The 17,483-nt window shown below is 48.7% G+C and overlaps 1 protein-coding gene across 2 annotated transcripts; it reads left to right on the plus strand.

Annotated features, from left to right (window-relative positions):
• Positions 1-227: 227 nt before the first annotated feature.
• On the plus strand, positions 228-16,905 carry LOC105869150 (natural cytotoxicity triggering receptor 2-like). Of its 2 annotated transcripts, none has more exons than XM_012760799.3 (6): positions 228-722; positions 958-1,281; positions 2,617-2,701; positions 4,067-4,191; positions 5,821-5,879; positions 6,736-7,346. In XM_012760799.3, the coding sequence occupies exons 1-6, from the start codon at positions 665-667 to the stop codon at positions 6,958-6,960; spliced, it is 876 nt and encodes a 291-aa protein (XP_012616253.2). In that variant the 5' UTR covers positions 228-664; the 3' UTR covers positions 6,961-7,346. The 2 variants fall into 2 exon arrangements, with proteins under 2 accessions (XP_012616253.2, XP_075859484.1); XM_076003369.1 differs by lacking the exon at positions 6,736-7,346 and adding an exon at positions 7,676-16,905 and having other exon boundaries at positions 230-722.
• The last annotated feature ends 578 nt before the right edge of the window (positions 16,906-17,483 follow it).

The following is a 17,483-nucleotide window of genomic DNA, read 5'->3' on the forward strand; positions in this document are numbered from 1 at the left end:
ACAGGCAGTAGGTTGCTCAGCAGTACCTTGGGCACAATCTGTGGTGGGTGTTGTTTATCCTGCCTTCTGGACAAACAGGTGGTGTGAGGCTTTGTAGTTATCTCCTGGCTGCAAGGAGGCTTCATGGTTTCTCAAAAGGGAATTCGAAAGGAAATTAATCAGTGAAACAGAAAGTTACAAAGTCCTGGTCAGCAAATCTTACTAACCCGGGGAATTTGAAACAGAAGAGAACAACAACAACAAAAAACCCCCACAACACTATGAAAAAAAGTTTTCTTGCTTATGGAGCCAGTTACAATATTTCACCATAGTTTCCTTCTCCACTTTCTCAGCTCCCCGCCCCCCCCAGTGGGAGGAGGCGGCCTGACAGGGGGAAGAGGTTGGGTCCAGTGGAGCCCAGCCGGAGTCTCCGGAGCCCTGGTCCAGTCCCAGGGCTGAGGCCCCTCCAGGCCCAGATGCAGAGCCTGCCACTGCAGGGTCCCGCATAGGCTCCCTGTTCCTCCCCAGGCCGCCTGCTTCCCGAGGGAGGCCTGTGCCTTCCCCGGCAATTCATCCCACGCAGCGGGGTGGCTGCACTGGACCCCCCCCAGCTCTGGTTCCCTGTCCCTGGGGCTTTCCAGCTCCCTCACATCCCTCCCTGCACCCCAGCCCAAGAAGAGGACCCATGGCCTGGGGGGCCACATGCCTGCTATGGCCTGTCCTGCTAGTGCTCCTGGCCTCAGGTGAGGAGAAGGGAGGGCCGAGGGAAGGGGGGAGGTGAGAGCAGGGGAAGACAAGGTGGGCGTGACAGGGGCTGTGTGCAGGGAAGGCAGGGCACAGGTTGGTGCCATGGCCAGCGCTGTGCTCCGGAGCACAACCTGAATGTAGGCACAAGAGCATCGCCCCTGAGGAGGGAGGCCCACCTCCCAGCCCCGTGGCGGCAGACTGGGGGCTTCTGACCTGAGGCTTTATTTTCAGCTTCCTGGGCACAGAAGGTAGAGATTCTGTCTGCCGTGGAGGGTGAGACCGTCTCTGTGATTTGCCCATACCAGCAATCCCAACGTCGCCAGGGGAAAAGCTGGTGCAGGTGGACAGGAAACAAGTCATGTGTAATAGTCGTGGCCAGTCCCATGACAGTGGCTCCGGAGCCTCGCTTTTCCATCCAGGACAATGTCTCCTCTGGCGTCTTCACTGTCACCATGACTGAGCTCAGGGTAAAGGACTCGGGGTTCTATTCGTGTGGAATCTACAACCGTCATGGGATCTTTATTACCTCATACCACCGTCTGGTGGTATCTCAAGGTGAGTTCTTTCCCTTCTCGTGTGCGTGTCTCAGACATCTCGAATCACAGGCGTTGGAGCTGGAGAGGACCCTGGAAATCCTTTCCTTCGACCCTCTCATTGCCAGACACCAGGGCACAGAGAGGAAAAGCCCCTGGCCCGAGGGCAGAATAAGCCCAGAACCTAGGCCTGCTGGCTTCTAGTTGGTTCTTCCTTCCACATCACACATATTCGCTTAACATTTTAGGTGCTACTATCGGGCCTCCTCCATTTACCTGGAATGACATTGAAGCTTCCCATGCTTGAGCACAGCTGGCTTGATGCCCCATTCCGGGACATCCCTGCCTTCGCCCCTGCCCCTAACCCCCAGCCTCCTCTCACAGGGCTGTGGGGTCTGTCATACAGTGGGGTCACAGTGTCACGGGGTCAAGAACTGTGCACAGATGAGAGACGTGAGACTTGGGGGGGTGAGGCTGGGCAGTGTGGCTGCCTAGGGCTCAGGGGCCCGGGGTCTCCCCCCAGGACCTGCCGTGAACAAGCGACAGTCCTTAATCTGCAGAATGGGAAGTGGGAGGTACCTCTAATCCTGGGACCCGGGTATCCCTCCTGGGGATGCAGACTGCCCAGCCCCCTGCATCTTCCTGTGGTGGCGGGGGCCTGAGCAGCACCTCCTGGGCCCTTCCTGCTGCCGAGCCTGCCCTGCCATGTGGTCACACGGGCACCTGGGGCACCCAGACCAGCTGCTGGGCTTCACTGCCGGTTCCATGCAGGGCACGGGGCCAGGCTAGGCTCCGGAGGGAAGCCTGAAAACCTTGTGATCCCATTCTGAGCTGGACGAGTCCACAGCCCAGCCAGAAAGACGATGTGAGCGAAGGGTTATGACTCGGGTGGTAGGTGGCATAAGAGAAGCATGCTGGGTGGAGGCCCAGTGAAAGGAGGGGTCAAGTCACCAGACAAGGCCAGGGGTCTGTCCCCCAGGAGCACTCCACAGAGGCGCTGACACTACCTGGGCAGACATCACCTTGGTGGATGAGCAGGGATCATCTGGAGGAGACACAGCGGTGGTGCAGGAGCCATTGGAGGCCGAAAGTGCATGACATGTTCAAACGCAATAGAAACAGAAGAGACTGGAGAATGTATCCAACACACATGCGACTATGTGGTACTTCATTGAAAGCCGCTCATACTGTGGCCCTTCACTGTGGGCAGCTCCAGCAGAACTCGGCCAACGCCTCCATTCCTCTGCAGGGCACCTGGGGCTTCTCAGAGCGCTCGCTTGGTCTGGGCCATGTGCGGTGCCTCCCACCCAGGGAAGGGGCTGGAAGAGGGTTCCTCCCTCACTGTCATCTCTTACAGCCTCAACACCACCCACCACCAGGAGCACCAGGAGCACCAGGAGGACAACGGTGCTGGCCTCTGCCACCAGCCCTGTCACTGAGAGGTACTGCGCCCCCACCCCTGTCCTCCCAGCCCTCCTTTACCTCCCACCCTCTGCTGACAATGCCACATGCCCCCAGCTACCACACTGCCACAGAGTCCCAGCTCTCGACGTGAAGGAATGGGGGCAGACGGGTCACTGCAGGTCACTTCGCCTGAGCCTCAGTTTTCTCATCTTCAAAATCGCGTTAATAACATTCCCAACTTACATCAGGGTTTCTAATCCTCGGCACCATTGACATTTGGAGCCAGGTAACTCTTTGTTGTAGGGGGCTGTCCTGGGAACTGTAGGGTGTTTAGCAGCGTCTCTGGCCTTTACTTATCAGGTGCCAGTAGCAGAAACCTCCCCCTGACCACCCAGATGTGACAACCAAAAATGTCTCCAGACACTTTCAGGTGTGAGCCACACCCACCTGCAGTTTGGAACCACAGTCTTATAGGGTTCGAGTGAAGATTAAATGAGAGTGGGGATTTGGACGGCCCAGCCCAGTGCCGGCTCGTGACCAGGGCTGCCTCTTTCACCTCTGGCCCCTTCCGGCCCTTCTCTGTCTTTCCGTAAGAGCCACGGCGGGTCTGGGGAAGGGCACACTGTCGTTACTACTACAGCCTGGGGCCCGCTTTCCTTTCTACCCCTGCCTGAGGGTTTCCCGGCCCCAGCACTGGGACCTGCCTCCGTCCTCCCCTCCCCTCTCTCTACCTGCTATCACTGCACACTGAGAACCCTGGGCTTTTGCAAACCACAGCTCCTTGCTTCAAGAGATTAAACCAGACACCAAGTGGTGCTGGTCACCTGAGCTGTCCCTAAACTGCTTCCTCTCTCACTTTCACCCATGGCAGCCCAGACGCCTTTCCTGAGAGGTGGCGTAAGGAAGTCTGCCCTCGTGTTCTTCCTTTGACTTGAGACTGGACCTGTTAAAATGCACTTGCCATCTGGCAGCGCTGTTTGTCAGTGATGGCCGTGTGCTCAGTGCTCTGCGCGGTCCGCATCTCAGAGAGAAGGGCTGAGGCTAAGGAGGCGGAATGAGAACGGTTGAGGGAAGAATGCTGGGAGAGGTGAGAGCAGACCCTGCACCAGGGCCCAGAAGGAAAGTTAAGGGGCAATAGTCGGCAAAGGGAAAGAGGCAAAGACCCGAGACAGCACCGACATTCCCGTTTTACGGAGGAGGAAACCAGCCCAGAGAGGGAATGGCTTGCCGGGGACTGTGCGGCCTCACGGGGCAGAGCCCCGGACCCTGTGGCTGCCTCCTGGTCACTGAGCAGGAGGGGACTTCAGGGGAGGCCGCAAGCTGGGAAGGGCCTGTCGTGACAACAGGGCAGGAGGTTGGGCTGGGCTCTGACCTTCCTCCCCCGGCTGGTCCTTATTCCGAAGCCTCCCGGACGACCAGAAGTTCATCATCCTGGGCGTGGTGGTGGCTGTCCTGCTGCTGCTGGTGCTGACGCTTGTCCTCATCTTGGTCCTGTACCTCAGGAAAGCCCGAGCAAGAGCCGGGAAAGGTGAGCCCTGTCGCTGGCTCAGAGCGGACCACTTATTCAGCAGCCTGACAGCCCAGGAGACAGGCTTGTTACGCTCATTCTACCAGTGAGGAAACTGAGGCCCGAGAGGTGAAGTGGCCCAGATCCCTTGGGAGCCCCAAATGACCCTCTTCGCCGTTGCCAGAGTGGCAGTCTGGGCGGTGCTGAGGGTGGACCAGTTCTCTTCAGAGATTCGAGGTCAGCTCACTCAAAGCCAATGCAACTCAGCGAAAATTTGCCTAAAACTAGGTGTACTAGCGTCTGTTTTGGACCATGTATTTCTGCCATCTTTTGAGTTAAGACTTTTAAAACACATTTATGTAAAGACCTTTCCATTAATGGTATTTTTTTAAATTGTTACTATCATTTTAAAATTTTGTCTCCCTAAAAGTACTTCAAGGACTTTTTAATTTTCAAAGTTTTAAGTTTTTAGCATTAATCCAATGTGAAATCTGCAGCGTCTTGTAAGTAATTTACCAGATTAGCCCCTTTTGATGAATCCTACCTCCTTTCTTGCTGTTTTTGTTTGTTTGGTTGATTGGTTCGGGACTTAGGTACTGTGTGTTTATTAACCATATACCCAAAAGATGTTTCTATTGACAAGATTGAAATGGGTAAGCAGGTCAGAGTTATATTGGATCTCATTGGTTTTAATTTTTCAAACTATAAATATCCTAAGGGAGGAGTGGATTATAAATTTTTATATACATATTTTTCAAACTGTCCAAAATCAATTTAGTAGATCACAATAGCATCTTTATAAAACAAAATAGAAGAGTAAAATGTCAAAATGCTTTGCACATTTTTTCATTAAACTTTTCTCTTTTTTTTTTTTTTTTTTTGAGACAGAGTCTCACTCTGTTGCCTGGGCTTGAGTGCTGTGGTGTCAGCCTAGCTCACAGCAACCTCAAACTCCTGGGCTCAAGCAATCCTTCTGCCTCAGCCTCCTGACTAGCTGGGACTACAGGCATGCGCCACCATGCCCAACTAATTTTTTTCTATATATTTTTAGTTGGCCAATTAATTTCTTTCTATTTTTAGTAGAGACGGGGTCTCGCTCTTGCTCAGGCTGATTTCGTACTCCTGACCTTGAGCGATCCTCTCGTCTTGGCCTCCCCGAGTCTTAGGATTATAGGCGTGAGCCACCATGCCTGGCTTCATTAAACTTTTCTTTCAGGAGCGGGTGGGAGTGTGTATATGGGTGTGAGAGTATGTGTGTCTGTATATGTGGTAGTAACTAAATTGTGTATTGCATTTGGGTTCCTGGTTCAAAAAATTTGGAAGACATTACTACATATAATTTCATCAGCAAATAGATTATATGTAAGTTTGATGTTTAAATTTGGAATTTTCAGCAACCTGGAAGTGAAAATTAAGTTTACCAGTTTTATGAATGAACCACAGTTTGTTTTGCTCTTTAGCGTCCCTGGATACTACTATTGCTGGGCACTTGGGACCTCCCCAGGCAGGAACATGTCCCCTGATCAAGCCCCGGCCTCTTTCCCATACGGGTCCTTCTGCTCAGCCAGGACCTCCAGCCCCTCCCCCTTATTTCCATGGAGGTTGGGTAAAAAGAGGTCCCTCCCTTAACCCTGACTGTCTTCTTCACAGATGAGGAGGACTCCCACCACATCTATGATGACCTTTCAGTCCAGAAGGAGGAGACCACTGTGAGTAGGAATGACCCTTCCCTGGGACACAGAGAACCACAGCTTGTTCTTTTTTAACTTCCTGGACTGCACTTAACTCATAGTTTCTATTTATTCCGAAACTTGACTGATGCTCTGCTGCCTCGTGGTTTATCTATATACCCCCCTCTCCATATTTCTCAATTCGAATCCCTTAGGGAAAGAAAGAAGTTGGCTGACCGGATTGGCTGCCATTGGTCCAATCAGCCGTGGGGAAGGGTTCACATGGCAAACAACATGGCTCCCCAGGGCGCTCTGTCAGCAGGGGCTGGGGACTAGGCAGTTTCCCTTGTGTGGGCCTGTCCAGTCTAAAGATCTGAGACTCTTGGCATCACAGAATTGCGGGATTGGGAGGATCTAAGGTAACCTTGGCCAACCCCTTGAATGCTGGAATCCCTTCTACAAACAACATCCCTACCAAGTGCTCTTCTAGCTCAATGCTACTCAAACTTGAGTGTGCATAAAAATCACTTTAAAAGCTTGTTAAAACAGAGTTTCCTGGGCCTTACCCCAGACACTTTGCTTCAATAGATCTGGGGTAGAGCCTAACTCTGCATTTTTAACAAGCTCCCGGGAGGTGTGGGTGCTGCAAGTCCACGGCCCACACTCTGTGTGTCCTTCCCTAGCCTGTTCTTAACCATGTTCAGTGATGGCGGGCTCCCTGCTTTCAGAAGCAACTTTCCCCAGCCATTCGTTCCCAGAGGCTCTGCAGGATCAACGCCTTGTCCCACATTTTATCCCTGTCCCTGTCCTCCTCCCAGCTCTGGGCATGCAGAGGCCCACTGGCACCCTCTAGCTGTGATCCGTACAATGGATCTCTGTCTTCTTTGATTCCCAGGGCTTTGCTCAGCAGATGGGCTCTGGTGAGGACACTGGGAATATCTGCTATGCCTCACTCATCCACCTAAACCACGCCAGCCCTGAGGACTCCATCTATGCCAACACCCTCCCCAATCTGCAGCCCATGCCTGACCCCATTCTGTCTGTGGAATATGCCAGCATCACTAGAAGTGGACCTCAGTCCTCCAAGTCAGCTGCCCTAGAGGAGGGGCCTGGGAACTGAAGGCAGAATTCACTGGGCAGTGAGCATTTATCTCATGCTCACATGGTGCAGAGCTGCTCTACCAGCAACGGGCGACTTCCATGTGCAAAGACAGCTACCAACTAGCGGGGGCCATGCCCTCCTGCAAGGGCGATGAGGAAAGGGGAGCAAAGGAAAGGAAAGTCCTTATCAATCAGAGGGTGGCAGCTTTGAGTCTGAGGGCTGAGACTCAATAGTGGGGGACTTCTGGACAGCTGTCCTCTCCTCTCCCCAGGATCCACCAAGACAGAGTCCAGCTAGATAGGGGCCTGGCACCCCGTGCCTCTGAGTAACCCAACTTACCTCCCTCTGTGGCCATCACTTCCTTCCTGACCAGGGGCTATGAAATTCTGATGAATTGCGCAAGTTCCCCAACTGGTGGCTCTCTCATTGAGTGTCCCTGTCTAACTGTCCTCTCAGGTCCTCTAAGCAGGCTGGGAAGTTCTGGCCACTTCCCACCCCCCAGACCTGCCCACTGCTCTCCTTTCTGGCCTCCTGATCTGAACACCCCTTCTACTCATGAAATTCTCACAACCCTGCCAGGAGGAACACTGGGGTGCGGGCAGGGTGCATAGCTCAGGAGGCTCCTGGCCCTATCCCTGGCTCTTGCCGGGCAGAATGTGGCAGGGAAGCTTCCTTCCCTGTGAGAGCCACACAGCTCCATCAGAACTGGCGTGAGCTCGTCTGCCTTCCACAGAATCCATCCTCCTCTCTGCTGACTGCATCCTAGGCAAGCAGAGTGGCCTGGGGGATGCCTCCTGCCTGGTCTAAGTGCATTCCAAAAGACCCTTCTGGAAACAGGGTTCCTTTTTCATGATGCACTCCCAAGAAGTGACTTTGAATTCTGGGAACTCCAGGTCAGGTGAGTGGAAGGGTGATGTCCTAGCTCACCATGGGGAAGGACGATTGCTTATAATTGTGGATTCGTCGCTTCTCAACAGTGACCATAAAGGTCACTGCCGATGCAATGCCCCAGCCCTCTCTATGAACCTCAATGAGGAGTCGCAGAGTCAGAGCACAGGGAACTCACCGCCTCCTGCTTAGGGAGCTGGTTTGTGAATGTTTCTGCCAAACAGGACCTGGCTTGCCTGCAGTCACCATGAGCTATCAGCCTTGCCCACACATGGGTCACAGGTCAGGCTGCATCATGGCCAGAAAGAGAGTGAAGGTTGGAGAGGAGTGGGTGGGTGGGCAGTTTGGGGTCTGCTGGGCCAGTCTTCAAGAATATGACCTCTTCCTACAGGAGGGAGCCAGCTAAGTTCCTGTCACTTCTGACTGTGACACCTCTGCTGCCAGCATCCACCTCCCAGGGTCCCAGTGTCAAGGATGTGGTTCTGTCCCCAACTGTGGCTCCATGGGGACACAAACTGCGCAGGCCTGTGGGGCCAGGCACTCAGGTTGAGGGAGACAGGGAGCAGGGAAGGAGAGCGATGCTCTGGGTGTCACCCTGGCTCCTGAGGTCTCTGCCCCAGCGTTCCAGATCTGACTGCTAGAGGCTGGGCAATGGCTGCACCCTGACCTCCCACCCAACCTGGCCTTGCTTTGAGAAGGTCACTGGCATTGACCTGTGGCCTCATTTGACCTCTGGTCCTTCATAACTCCAGGCTCTGACAGTGCCTCTGCTTTTGGTCTATATTTTAGACGAGGTGCCACTGGGGAGCAGTGTGTGCTTCACCATGTGCTCCTCAACCTGGGCTTCCTGCCTGCACTGGTCTGGCTGCAGCACTAGGAGCCATCCAGGGGGCCAGGTTCCTCGCAAACTGTCAAAACCCAAAGGATTCGCCGGGCCTAGAGCTCCTAGAGTTATGACCGGTCTGTGTTCATTAGACAAGCTTTCGCAGGTGCCCGCTGCCTGCCAGTCACTGTGTTTAGGCTTGAGGATACAGAGATTAATTCTAGTAAGCCGACATTTATGGAGTGCTTGTTATGGGCCAGATTTCACAGAATAATGGCTCAGACATCTCTGTAAGATCAGTACTTTCCCTCATTTTTACAGATGGAGAAATCGAGGCACAGAGAGGTTAAGTAACTTCTCAAAGTCACACAGCTAGTAAATGGTAGATTCTATACTCTGAAGTTTTAACCACTGTGCTCTGGGTCCCTGTTCTTTTAAAGATTTTAGTGTGTGTGTATGTGTGTGTGTGTGTGTGTTGGGTAGATGAATGAGAAAATAATGACAATACAAAGCAGTCCTGGCTGCAGCTAGAGGAGTGTTGCAGGTGCTAGGGAGGATGGGGGAGCATGATTTTTTTTTTGATACAAGTCTCCAGGAGGTAGGAGGGGCTCTCAGTGGTGCAGCTGACTCAGCTGGAGAGTTCAAGGGTAAGATGCCCAGTCACCACTGGCCCCAGATAAAAGGGAGAGGGCTGTTCCTGCTGCCACTGAAGGCCTGGAGGCAGCTTTCTGTGCTCTTTGTACATATGACACGACAGGGAAAGATTTTGTGCGCCAACCTATTTGATCTTTTGGTGGTGGTTTCGAGCCACTGAGTTTCGGGATAGTTATTATACAGCAACAAACAATCAAGACAAATAGCCAAGGCAAAGTTGAAGAACAAGGCCATGGGGAAAGAAGATGGCCTTACCCTACTAGAAGCGGAAACTTACTAGGGGATCATACCAATTGCCACGCAATCCTGGACTGGGAAAACAGCCCAGGCAACAGAATCCAGAGGCGAGAAACAGATCTGCATAAATATGGAAACTTGATATTTGATGAGCAGGCATTATGAATCAGGCAGAAAGGAGGGAATATTTTATGAGTTTGATACAACTATCTATCCATATGTGAAAAAAAAAATCAGATTCCTACCGTATGTCTCACACAAAAATAAAGTCCAGGCGGGTTATCAATCTAAACACGAATAGCCAAATAATAAAATGTTTACACAAAAATATGAGTTTTTATGACTTCAAGGTACAGGAAGATTTTTTTGAGCAAGACATCAGAAGCTCAAACTGCAAAGGGTAAAAAATGTGACACATTTCACCGTATTAAAATTGAAAACTTGGTGTGTGGTGGACACCAGAAGTAAGGTAAAAGGATGAGCCACCGACAGGGAGAAGGCATTTGTGGTGCATGGAACCAGTAAAGGGTTAGGAGCCAGAATTCATAAAGATCTCATTCAAATCAATAAAAAGGACAGGCCATTTTTAATTAGCATCTAGGCAAAAACAAAAAAAAACACAGAAAATTTAAAACTCAAAGGTACATAAATAACGGCTAACTTCCCCAGCCATCAGAGAAATTCAAATCTCAACTAGATACAGTTACATTCAGCAGATGGGTAGGGGATTCATATATGTCTGTGATGATTTATTTTTTTTAATGTGTGTGTGTGTGTGTGTGTATATCAAGCTGGGCAACATAGCAAGACCCCATCTTAAAAAAAAAAATTATCCAGGTGGGGTGGTGCATGCCTGTAGTCCCAGCTATTCGGGATGCTGAGCCAGGAAGATCCTTTGAGCCCAGGTGTTGGAGGCTGCAGTGAGCTGTGATTGCACCACTGCACTCCAGCATGGGCAACAGAGTGAGACCCTGTCTCAAAAAAATAAACAAATAAAATAAAATAAATATATATATGCATATATATTTATATACACATATATAGTCATAGAGAGAAATAAAGAGATAGATGACTTCACATTTTCTGAGATTTCATGATAATAGTCACAGAAATATATATATAGTTCCATGAATGCATTTAAGCAGCCCAAATGGTATTTGTTCTGTAAAAATGCATATAAAATCACTTTGGGTATGTGCTGATATCAGGTTTCTGTTACATCAGAAGTTTATGCAACATAGAGGAACACTTAGACATGGAAATGGGGGAAAAGCTTAAATACAGCACTATACACAAATTTTAGTGCTAAGTAAGTTCGCTGAATAATTCCATCTACTACAGCATAAGAGATGACATAAGTTTCCACAATATAAGTTTCCACTTCCTAGATCCGAACAGTTTATCCTCTTTTTCTTCTTCATTTCCAAATACAACAAAACATTCAAGTCTGGCAAAGCTGGGGGATGGGCACAGGCATTAGTTATACTATTCTCTATACTTCCCTATGTGCTTAAAATATTTCTTAATTTTCCAAAAACAGCAATTGCAAAAGTACAGGCAAGAGCTGATGTGGCCACAGCCCAGGGTGTTGTAACATGAAGAAGAGAGGGCAGCAGTGAAGAGAGGGCTTGGGGCTGCCACCACCCAGCTTGAGGACAGAGGTGAGGGACAGAGAAGAGGAGCAGTGACAGCTCTCTGCCTGCTGTAGACGGTGACAAGGAGGGAGGAGTCGAAAACACACAGACATGCCCGGCTAGCTTGACAAGGAGAAGCTGGTGGCCAGTGAGTGGCAGTGGACAATGAGTTAGAAGAGAGAACCAGTGGAGGGAGGAAGAAAAATGAGTTTGGGTTTGGAAGCCGCTGCACCTGCAGGCCAGCTAAGCTTAAGAAGCTGTAGATGAGAGTCTGTAGCTCAAAAGAGAGATCAGGTCTAGGGTCACTTGCTGACCCAGAGGAAAGTGGCCAGAGGAGCCCTGGCCCTGGGTGACACTTTAGACGATTAGAGAAAGAGGAGGATTCAAGGAAGGAGACAGAGAAGAAACTACCAGAGAGGCAGAAGAAATACCAGTATGCTGCTATGTATCACTCAAGGTGAGCTAGCTGCTGTAACAAAAGACCCTAGCAAACGTTTATTTCTCACTCCTGTCACGGTACGATGGAGACGTTTGAGGAAGCTCTGCTCCACACAGTCATTCAAGAACCCAAGAGTCTTCGAACTCGTGGCTCTGTTATCCTGTGGAGCCTCAGAGCCCTCCGTGGGATTCTCTATATCTGGGCAGCAAATGAGAGGAGCGGGAGAACAGGAGGTTTTATGGGACAGGCCTGGAAGTGGCAAACCTCATTTCTTTCAGAACCCAGTCATGTGGCCACCTCTCACTGTAAGAAAGCCTGGAAGATAAGGTCTAGTTGTATTCTCAGAAGAAAACAATTTGGTGAACAACCACTTAGTCTTTTCCAAGAGTCAAGACATTGTGAAATAAATGTTCTTAACATAAGTTCTAAATCCTTAGGGACGCTTCCCTAGGGTTCCAAAATTTGACCCATCTTCTCTGTCCTAACTGCTACTACCTCTTCAGCTGCCTGAGTTTCCTTCTCCTGAGAATCCTCATTGGATTTCTCAAAACCAGCCCCTTTCTCCACCTGCAACTGTCATTTGTGTACCCCATTTACAAACTAGATTTTGTGAGGGTCCTGTCTTTCATGGAGTTTCATTCTAGGAAACCCGGGCTGACACCAAAGAAAAAAGTCATCAAAATAATGTAGAACTTCATTCTGTTCTTCAGGAGACTCATACTTTACATGTTTAGAACATCTTATGTATTAATGAGTATATTGACTACATTAGAGCATCTTATGTATAAACCACGTTTTTTTTAGTCAACATAGGCATGACTGATTACATTATTGGCCACTGGTGATCAGCCCAACCTTCAGCCCCTCTCTGCTCCCTGGACATGAGGGAGGGGAGGGCTAAAATTCCCACCCTTCAATCATGTGGTTTGGTTCCTCTGACAACCAGCCCCCATTCTGAGGCTATCCAGGGGCTCACCAAAGGTGGCCTCATTGGAACAAAAGACTCCTATCACCCAGGAAATTCCAAGGGATTTAGGAGCTCTGCTCCAGAGAGTCCTCTCATTCAGAGAATTACAAAGGTCTCATGTGCTCTGTGTCAGGAATCTGATCAAAGACCAAATATCGGAAAAGAAGATTCTCTTAGCAATCTTATCTACAGGGTATTAGGAATCCTATCTCAGAAACAGGGGGCAAAAACCAAATATACATTTCTTATTATATCACAACATCACAAAAGTCATCCCTAAAAAAAACAAAAGGAGGAGAAATATATGAACATCACTATGTATCCAGTTGGTAGCATGACACACAGAGAGGAACAACACACAGTAACTTAACTGTACATCCCTAATGGGATAAACTCTAAGAATAAAAATTCAGCCAAAAAACTTTTTAATGGTTTTCCATATTAATTATAAATTAATATTTGAAGATTATATATTGGTTTGACCCCAAAAGGTGGCAGAGGCTTATGCGTCATAGGTGGATTCAGAGATTCTCTGACTTAGCAGAAAGAAATGTTCAGGTGGGTGTGACTTTCTCCAGTCAGGGAGAAATTTAGAACAAAGACCAGGGGGAGAGTTCAGTTTCCCCTTACCTGCATTTTCCATCCTATGGGGTTTCTGGAAAACAATTCAAGATGTTATCTTTTAGTTTCCATAGGGAAACCACTGGTGACTCCGGCTTGCTTGGAGGACTATTGTTATTATCCTCCTGCTTATCAGTTGCTCATCTACTTTTCAAGGTCATCTAGGTGACCATAATGTCCCTTGAAGGGATTCAAGATATTTCCTTTATTTTCATAGGAAATCCCTCCTATGGGGCTTATCCCTCCCCCACCCCCACAGGCCCCTAAGAGGGGTCCCTGCTCCATCTCATTGTCAACCAAGAGTCTCAACGTGAGAGAAAGGAGACATAGATGCAAGATATAAGAGGTTAAATAACAGCTCTATCTATAGTCCTGATTTTGTATTGGAAGCACCAACATAAAGTCTTGAGGAATTAATTTAAAAAAAACATATTTTATACCTTTGTCCACTAAAAAAATCCTACAGACAATGACTAACTTAGTAACAAGGGGCACCCCGTTACCAGGGCTTCCTGAAAAATGACTGACTGGGCTCCAGCAAGACAGGTGCAAGCTATGCCTGGAACATCTAGTCATGGGAACGGCAAAGGCTGTCAAAGACTACTTGGGTCAGCCCATGGGAATCAAGAACTAACCAATGGTCAAAGAATAGGCTGAAGGCCGGGCGTGGTGGCTCACGCCTGTAATCCTAGCTCTCTGGGAGGCCGAGGCGGGCGGATTGCTCAAGGTCAGGAGTTCAAAACCAGCCTGAGCAAGAGCGAGACCCCGTCTCTACTATAAATAGAAAGAAATTAATTGGCCAACTGATATGTATATAAAAAATTAGCCGGGCATGGTGGCGCATGCCTGTAGTCCCAGCTACTCGGGAGGCTGAGGCAGAAGGATTGCTCAAGCCCAGGAGTTTGAGGTTGCTGTGAGCTAGGCTGACGCCATGGCACTCACTCTAGCCTGGGCAACAAAGCGAGACTCTGTCTCAAAAAAAAAAAAAAAAAAAAAAAGAATAGGCTGAAGATCAATAAGGATAATAACTACAATGGGCTGAAATGTATCAAATATATGTAAATAATTCATTTATAATCATACCCAAACCAAAATGAAATCAGTTACAATCTAAGAGTGCTGGTGAACCAATGCACTATTTTTAAAACATGCTAATAACAGAATAAACATTTCTCCTGCCTTTCTTATGCAAGCCAAGTGGTGAATGAGTGTCACTCACTCCTTATAAAAGTATTCCAAGTAAGACATTAAGAAGCCCCCATAATATGCTGAAAAAAAAAAAAAGACATTAAGAAGGAATAATCACCTTGGCAACCTCTAATGGATTAATAGGTCTGAGCACTGAGCAAGAACAGAGGCTAGCCTCACGCCTCCACCCGTGTCAGGCGCCCCCTGGTGGAAGAACACATTAAACCGACTATGAAGTATTTGCCAAAATAAAAAATCCGCAAAGCTTCTGTAGCTAAGTATCAATTTATAGAAAAAGCATCAGCTGGAGGAGAAAGTGAAGCAATACTGTGGGGATGGATCTGCAAACTCCACACTGGAGATTCCACAAGACAATCTGGTTTCTTCCACAAATAAATCACAAGGGAAGAGAAAGATGAAGGGGAAAGACTATAGATTAAAACAGACATGCAAGACATATAACCAGCTGCAACATGTAAACTTATTTGTGTCTCAATTTTTTTCCACTTTTTAAATGACCCTCCTGCCTCAGCCTACCAACTAGAACTGTAGGAGCACACCATTACACCTAGCTAATTTTTAAATTATTATTATTTTTTTTTCTGTAGAGAATGGGCCTCACTATATTGCCCTGGCTGGTCTCGAACTCCTGGCCTCAAGCAATCCTCCTGCCTCAACCTTCCAAAGTGCTGGGATAAAAGGCATGAGCCAATGTGCCCAGCCCAGAATTTTTTTAAAAACCTATAAAATATATGTGACATTATTGAAACAATTGGAAAATTTTTTAGGTTTTATTTTAATTGTTTAAAAAGAGTCTTTTGGCTGAAATAGTCATGGAAGAAAATAATATGGTATATGTCTGCAGTCCCCAACACCCAGGCTGCAGTTCGGTACTGGTCCCCATGGCCTGTTAGGGACCTGGCCACAGAACTCCACCCCTCCTCTACTCCCCATCCCCTGCCAGTCTGTGGAAAAATTGTCTCCATGAAACCTAGGAACCAGGATGGGGAGGCCGCACAGCAGAAGGTGAGCAGCGGGCAGGCCAGCGAAGCTTCATCTGTATTTACAGCCGCTCCCTGTCACTGGCAGCCGCCTCCCCGCCACCACCACGCCCTGCCCCCACTCCCCATCTGTGGGAAAATTGTCTTCCATGAAACCAGTCCCTGGTGCCAAAAAAATTGGGACCACTGGTGTATGAGATTTGCTTCAAAATAATACGGGAGAAGGAGAGGTAGACCAAGCAAGATTGGCCATGAGTTGATAAATTGTAGAGGATGGGTACATGGGTACATGATTGGTACATGGGATGATTATACTCTTCTGTCTACTTTTGTATGTATTTTAAATTCTCCACAGTGAACAGGTTGAACGCGATTTTTAAAAAAGCAGCAAGTGCAGGGAGGGGGTGGAGATGGCAGTCTCGGGGCACTTGTCGGGCAGAGCGTGAAGGGGAAACAGAGGCATGTGAAGGGTTCTTTAAGACAGGTGAGACTGTGCCCGTGCAAACATGGGGAAAAGGTGTGGGGTGTGGGAGGAAGAAGTCAAAGACACTGGAAGAGAGAACATGGCTGGAAAAATAAGTTGCTGGGGACCGTCCAAGGCACAGAAAGAGGAGTCACCTTGGAAGAGGAAAATGGACTCCTGGGATGGAGGTGGCAGGAGGAAAAAAGGAAGATTTCAGAGAGAAATATATTGAGGAGGAAGGAAAATAATACCAGCTTGCCCCCCTTTTTAAAAGCACTTAACAATGAAGCTATAGCTTTACATACCAGGATAGTGAAGCCAGGCTCAGATAGTTAAGAAACTTGACCAAGGCCATGTTGGGGCTCAGAAAACAGTACCCCAAAATGAGGCCTCAGCAGCAAAAATTTTTCTCTGACTTCCTCTCCTCCTGTCTCTCAGTCCCATTCTCCCCCAAGACTAGCCATGGAAACTGGAATCCCTCTTCCTCAAGGGAAGTCAGAAAAGCCAGAACCCCTTTTCCCAAAAGCCAGCCATGAAACCTTAAATTATTCTGCATAAAAACTAGCCATAAAGAAATTATCTGTTCAAAGCACTTAATCTGAATTAACGTAAAGAAAAAAAAAGAAATTATCTGACCTTCCTTGTTCGACTGCAGATCATAAGACCCTTATTCCCATGAGGGTCCTGCCCCACACCCAGAAGGAAGGATGCATGCTCAGAAAGGCTGAGAAGAATCTAGACAGACGGGGCTTGCTGGGTTTGCCCACTCAGTCTACAAACATTAGATCATACCCTTTTTGTCCAACCATATTTCTATATAACTGTCCATACTTTGTTGAACCTAAGCATAAAAATGAACAATTTCCCCTGGATTTTCATTCTGCTAGATATGGCTCTACCAGATTTTTCATTCCACTAGAATGAAGATTGGGGTCTTCATTCCGAAGCCTCCCGTGTATACACATTAAATGAATTTGGGTGCCTTTTCTCCTGTTACTCAACCTGCCTCATGTCAGTGATTTTTCAGCAAACATTCAGGGGGCCAGGATCTTGGTCCCTATAGCCACATAGCTAGTAAGTAACAGCTCTGTGAGAAGCAAAGCCTGCGTACTTAACCTCCAGTCTGTATTTCCAGTTCCTGCCCCACCCAGACTTCCAGCCCCCACGGTAGGCTGGGCATCCTCCCCGACTCTGGCCAGAGCCTGGGCCAGTTCTGATTCAGTCAAGTGGCAGGTGAGGCTCCCTATGCTTCTGCCTCAGCCTTGTGACACCTACAGTGCCTTGTGCCAGGTTCAGCTCCTGGGTTCATCTCTCATCGCCTGTGTTCTCCACCAGAGCTTCCCTCTGGGGCTGCAATCCTGCGTCACTCCAGCTGGGCCACCAGCTGCTGCCAAACTGGCCTGTTGTCTGTCTGCCTGTGACCTAACCCAACCCCAACACACACACACACACACACACACACACACACACACACACACACACTCACACACACACTCCCCTGGGAGATGTCCTGCCCGGAAAAGAGGAGTCGCTGGTTTGGAACAAGGACTGAGATCCTCAACTCAGAAAATATGTTAAGAGTGGAAGAACTGCCTATGCTGGAAGCTTCAGAGAATGATGCTACAA

This window comes from Microcebus murinus, chromosome 5 (genome assembly GCF_040939455.1).
Source record: "Microcebus murinus isolate Inina chromosome 5, M.murinus_Inina_mat1.0, whole genome shotgun sequence".
Lineage (NCBI taxonomy): Eukaryota > Metazoa > Chordata > Mammalia > Primates > Cheirogaleidae > Microcebus > Microcebus murinus.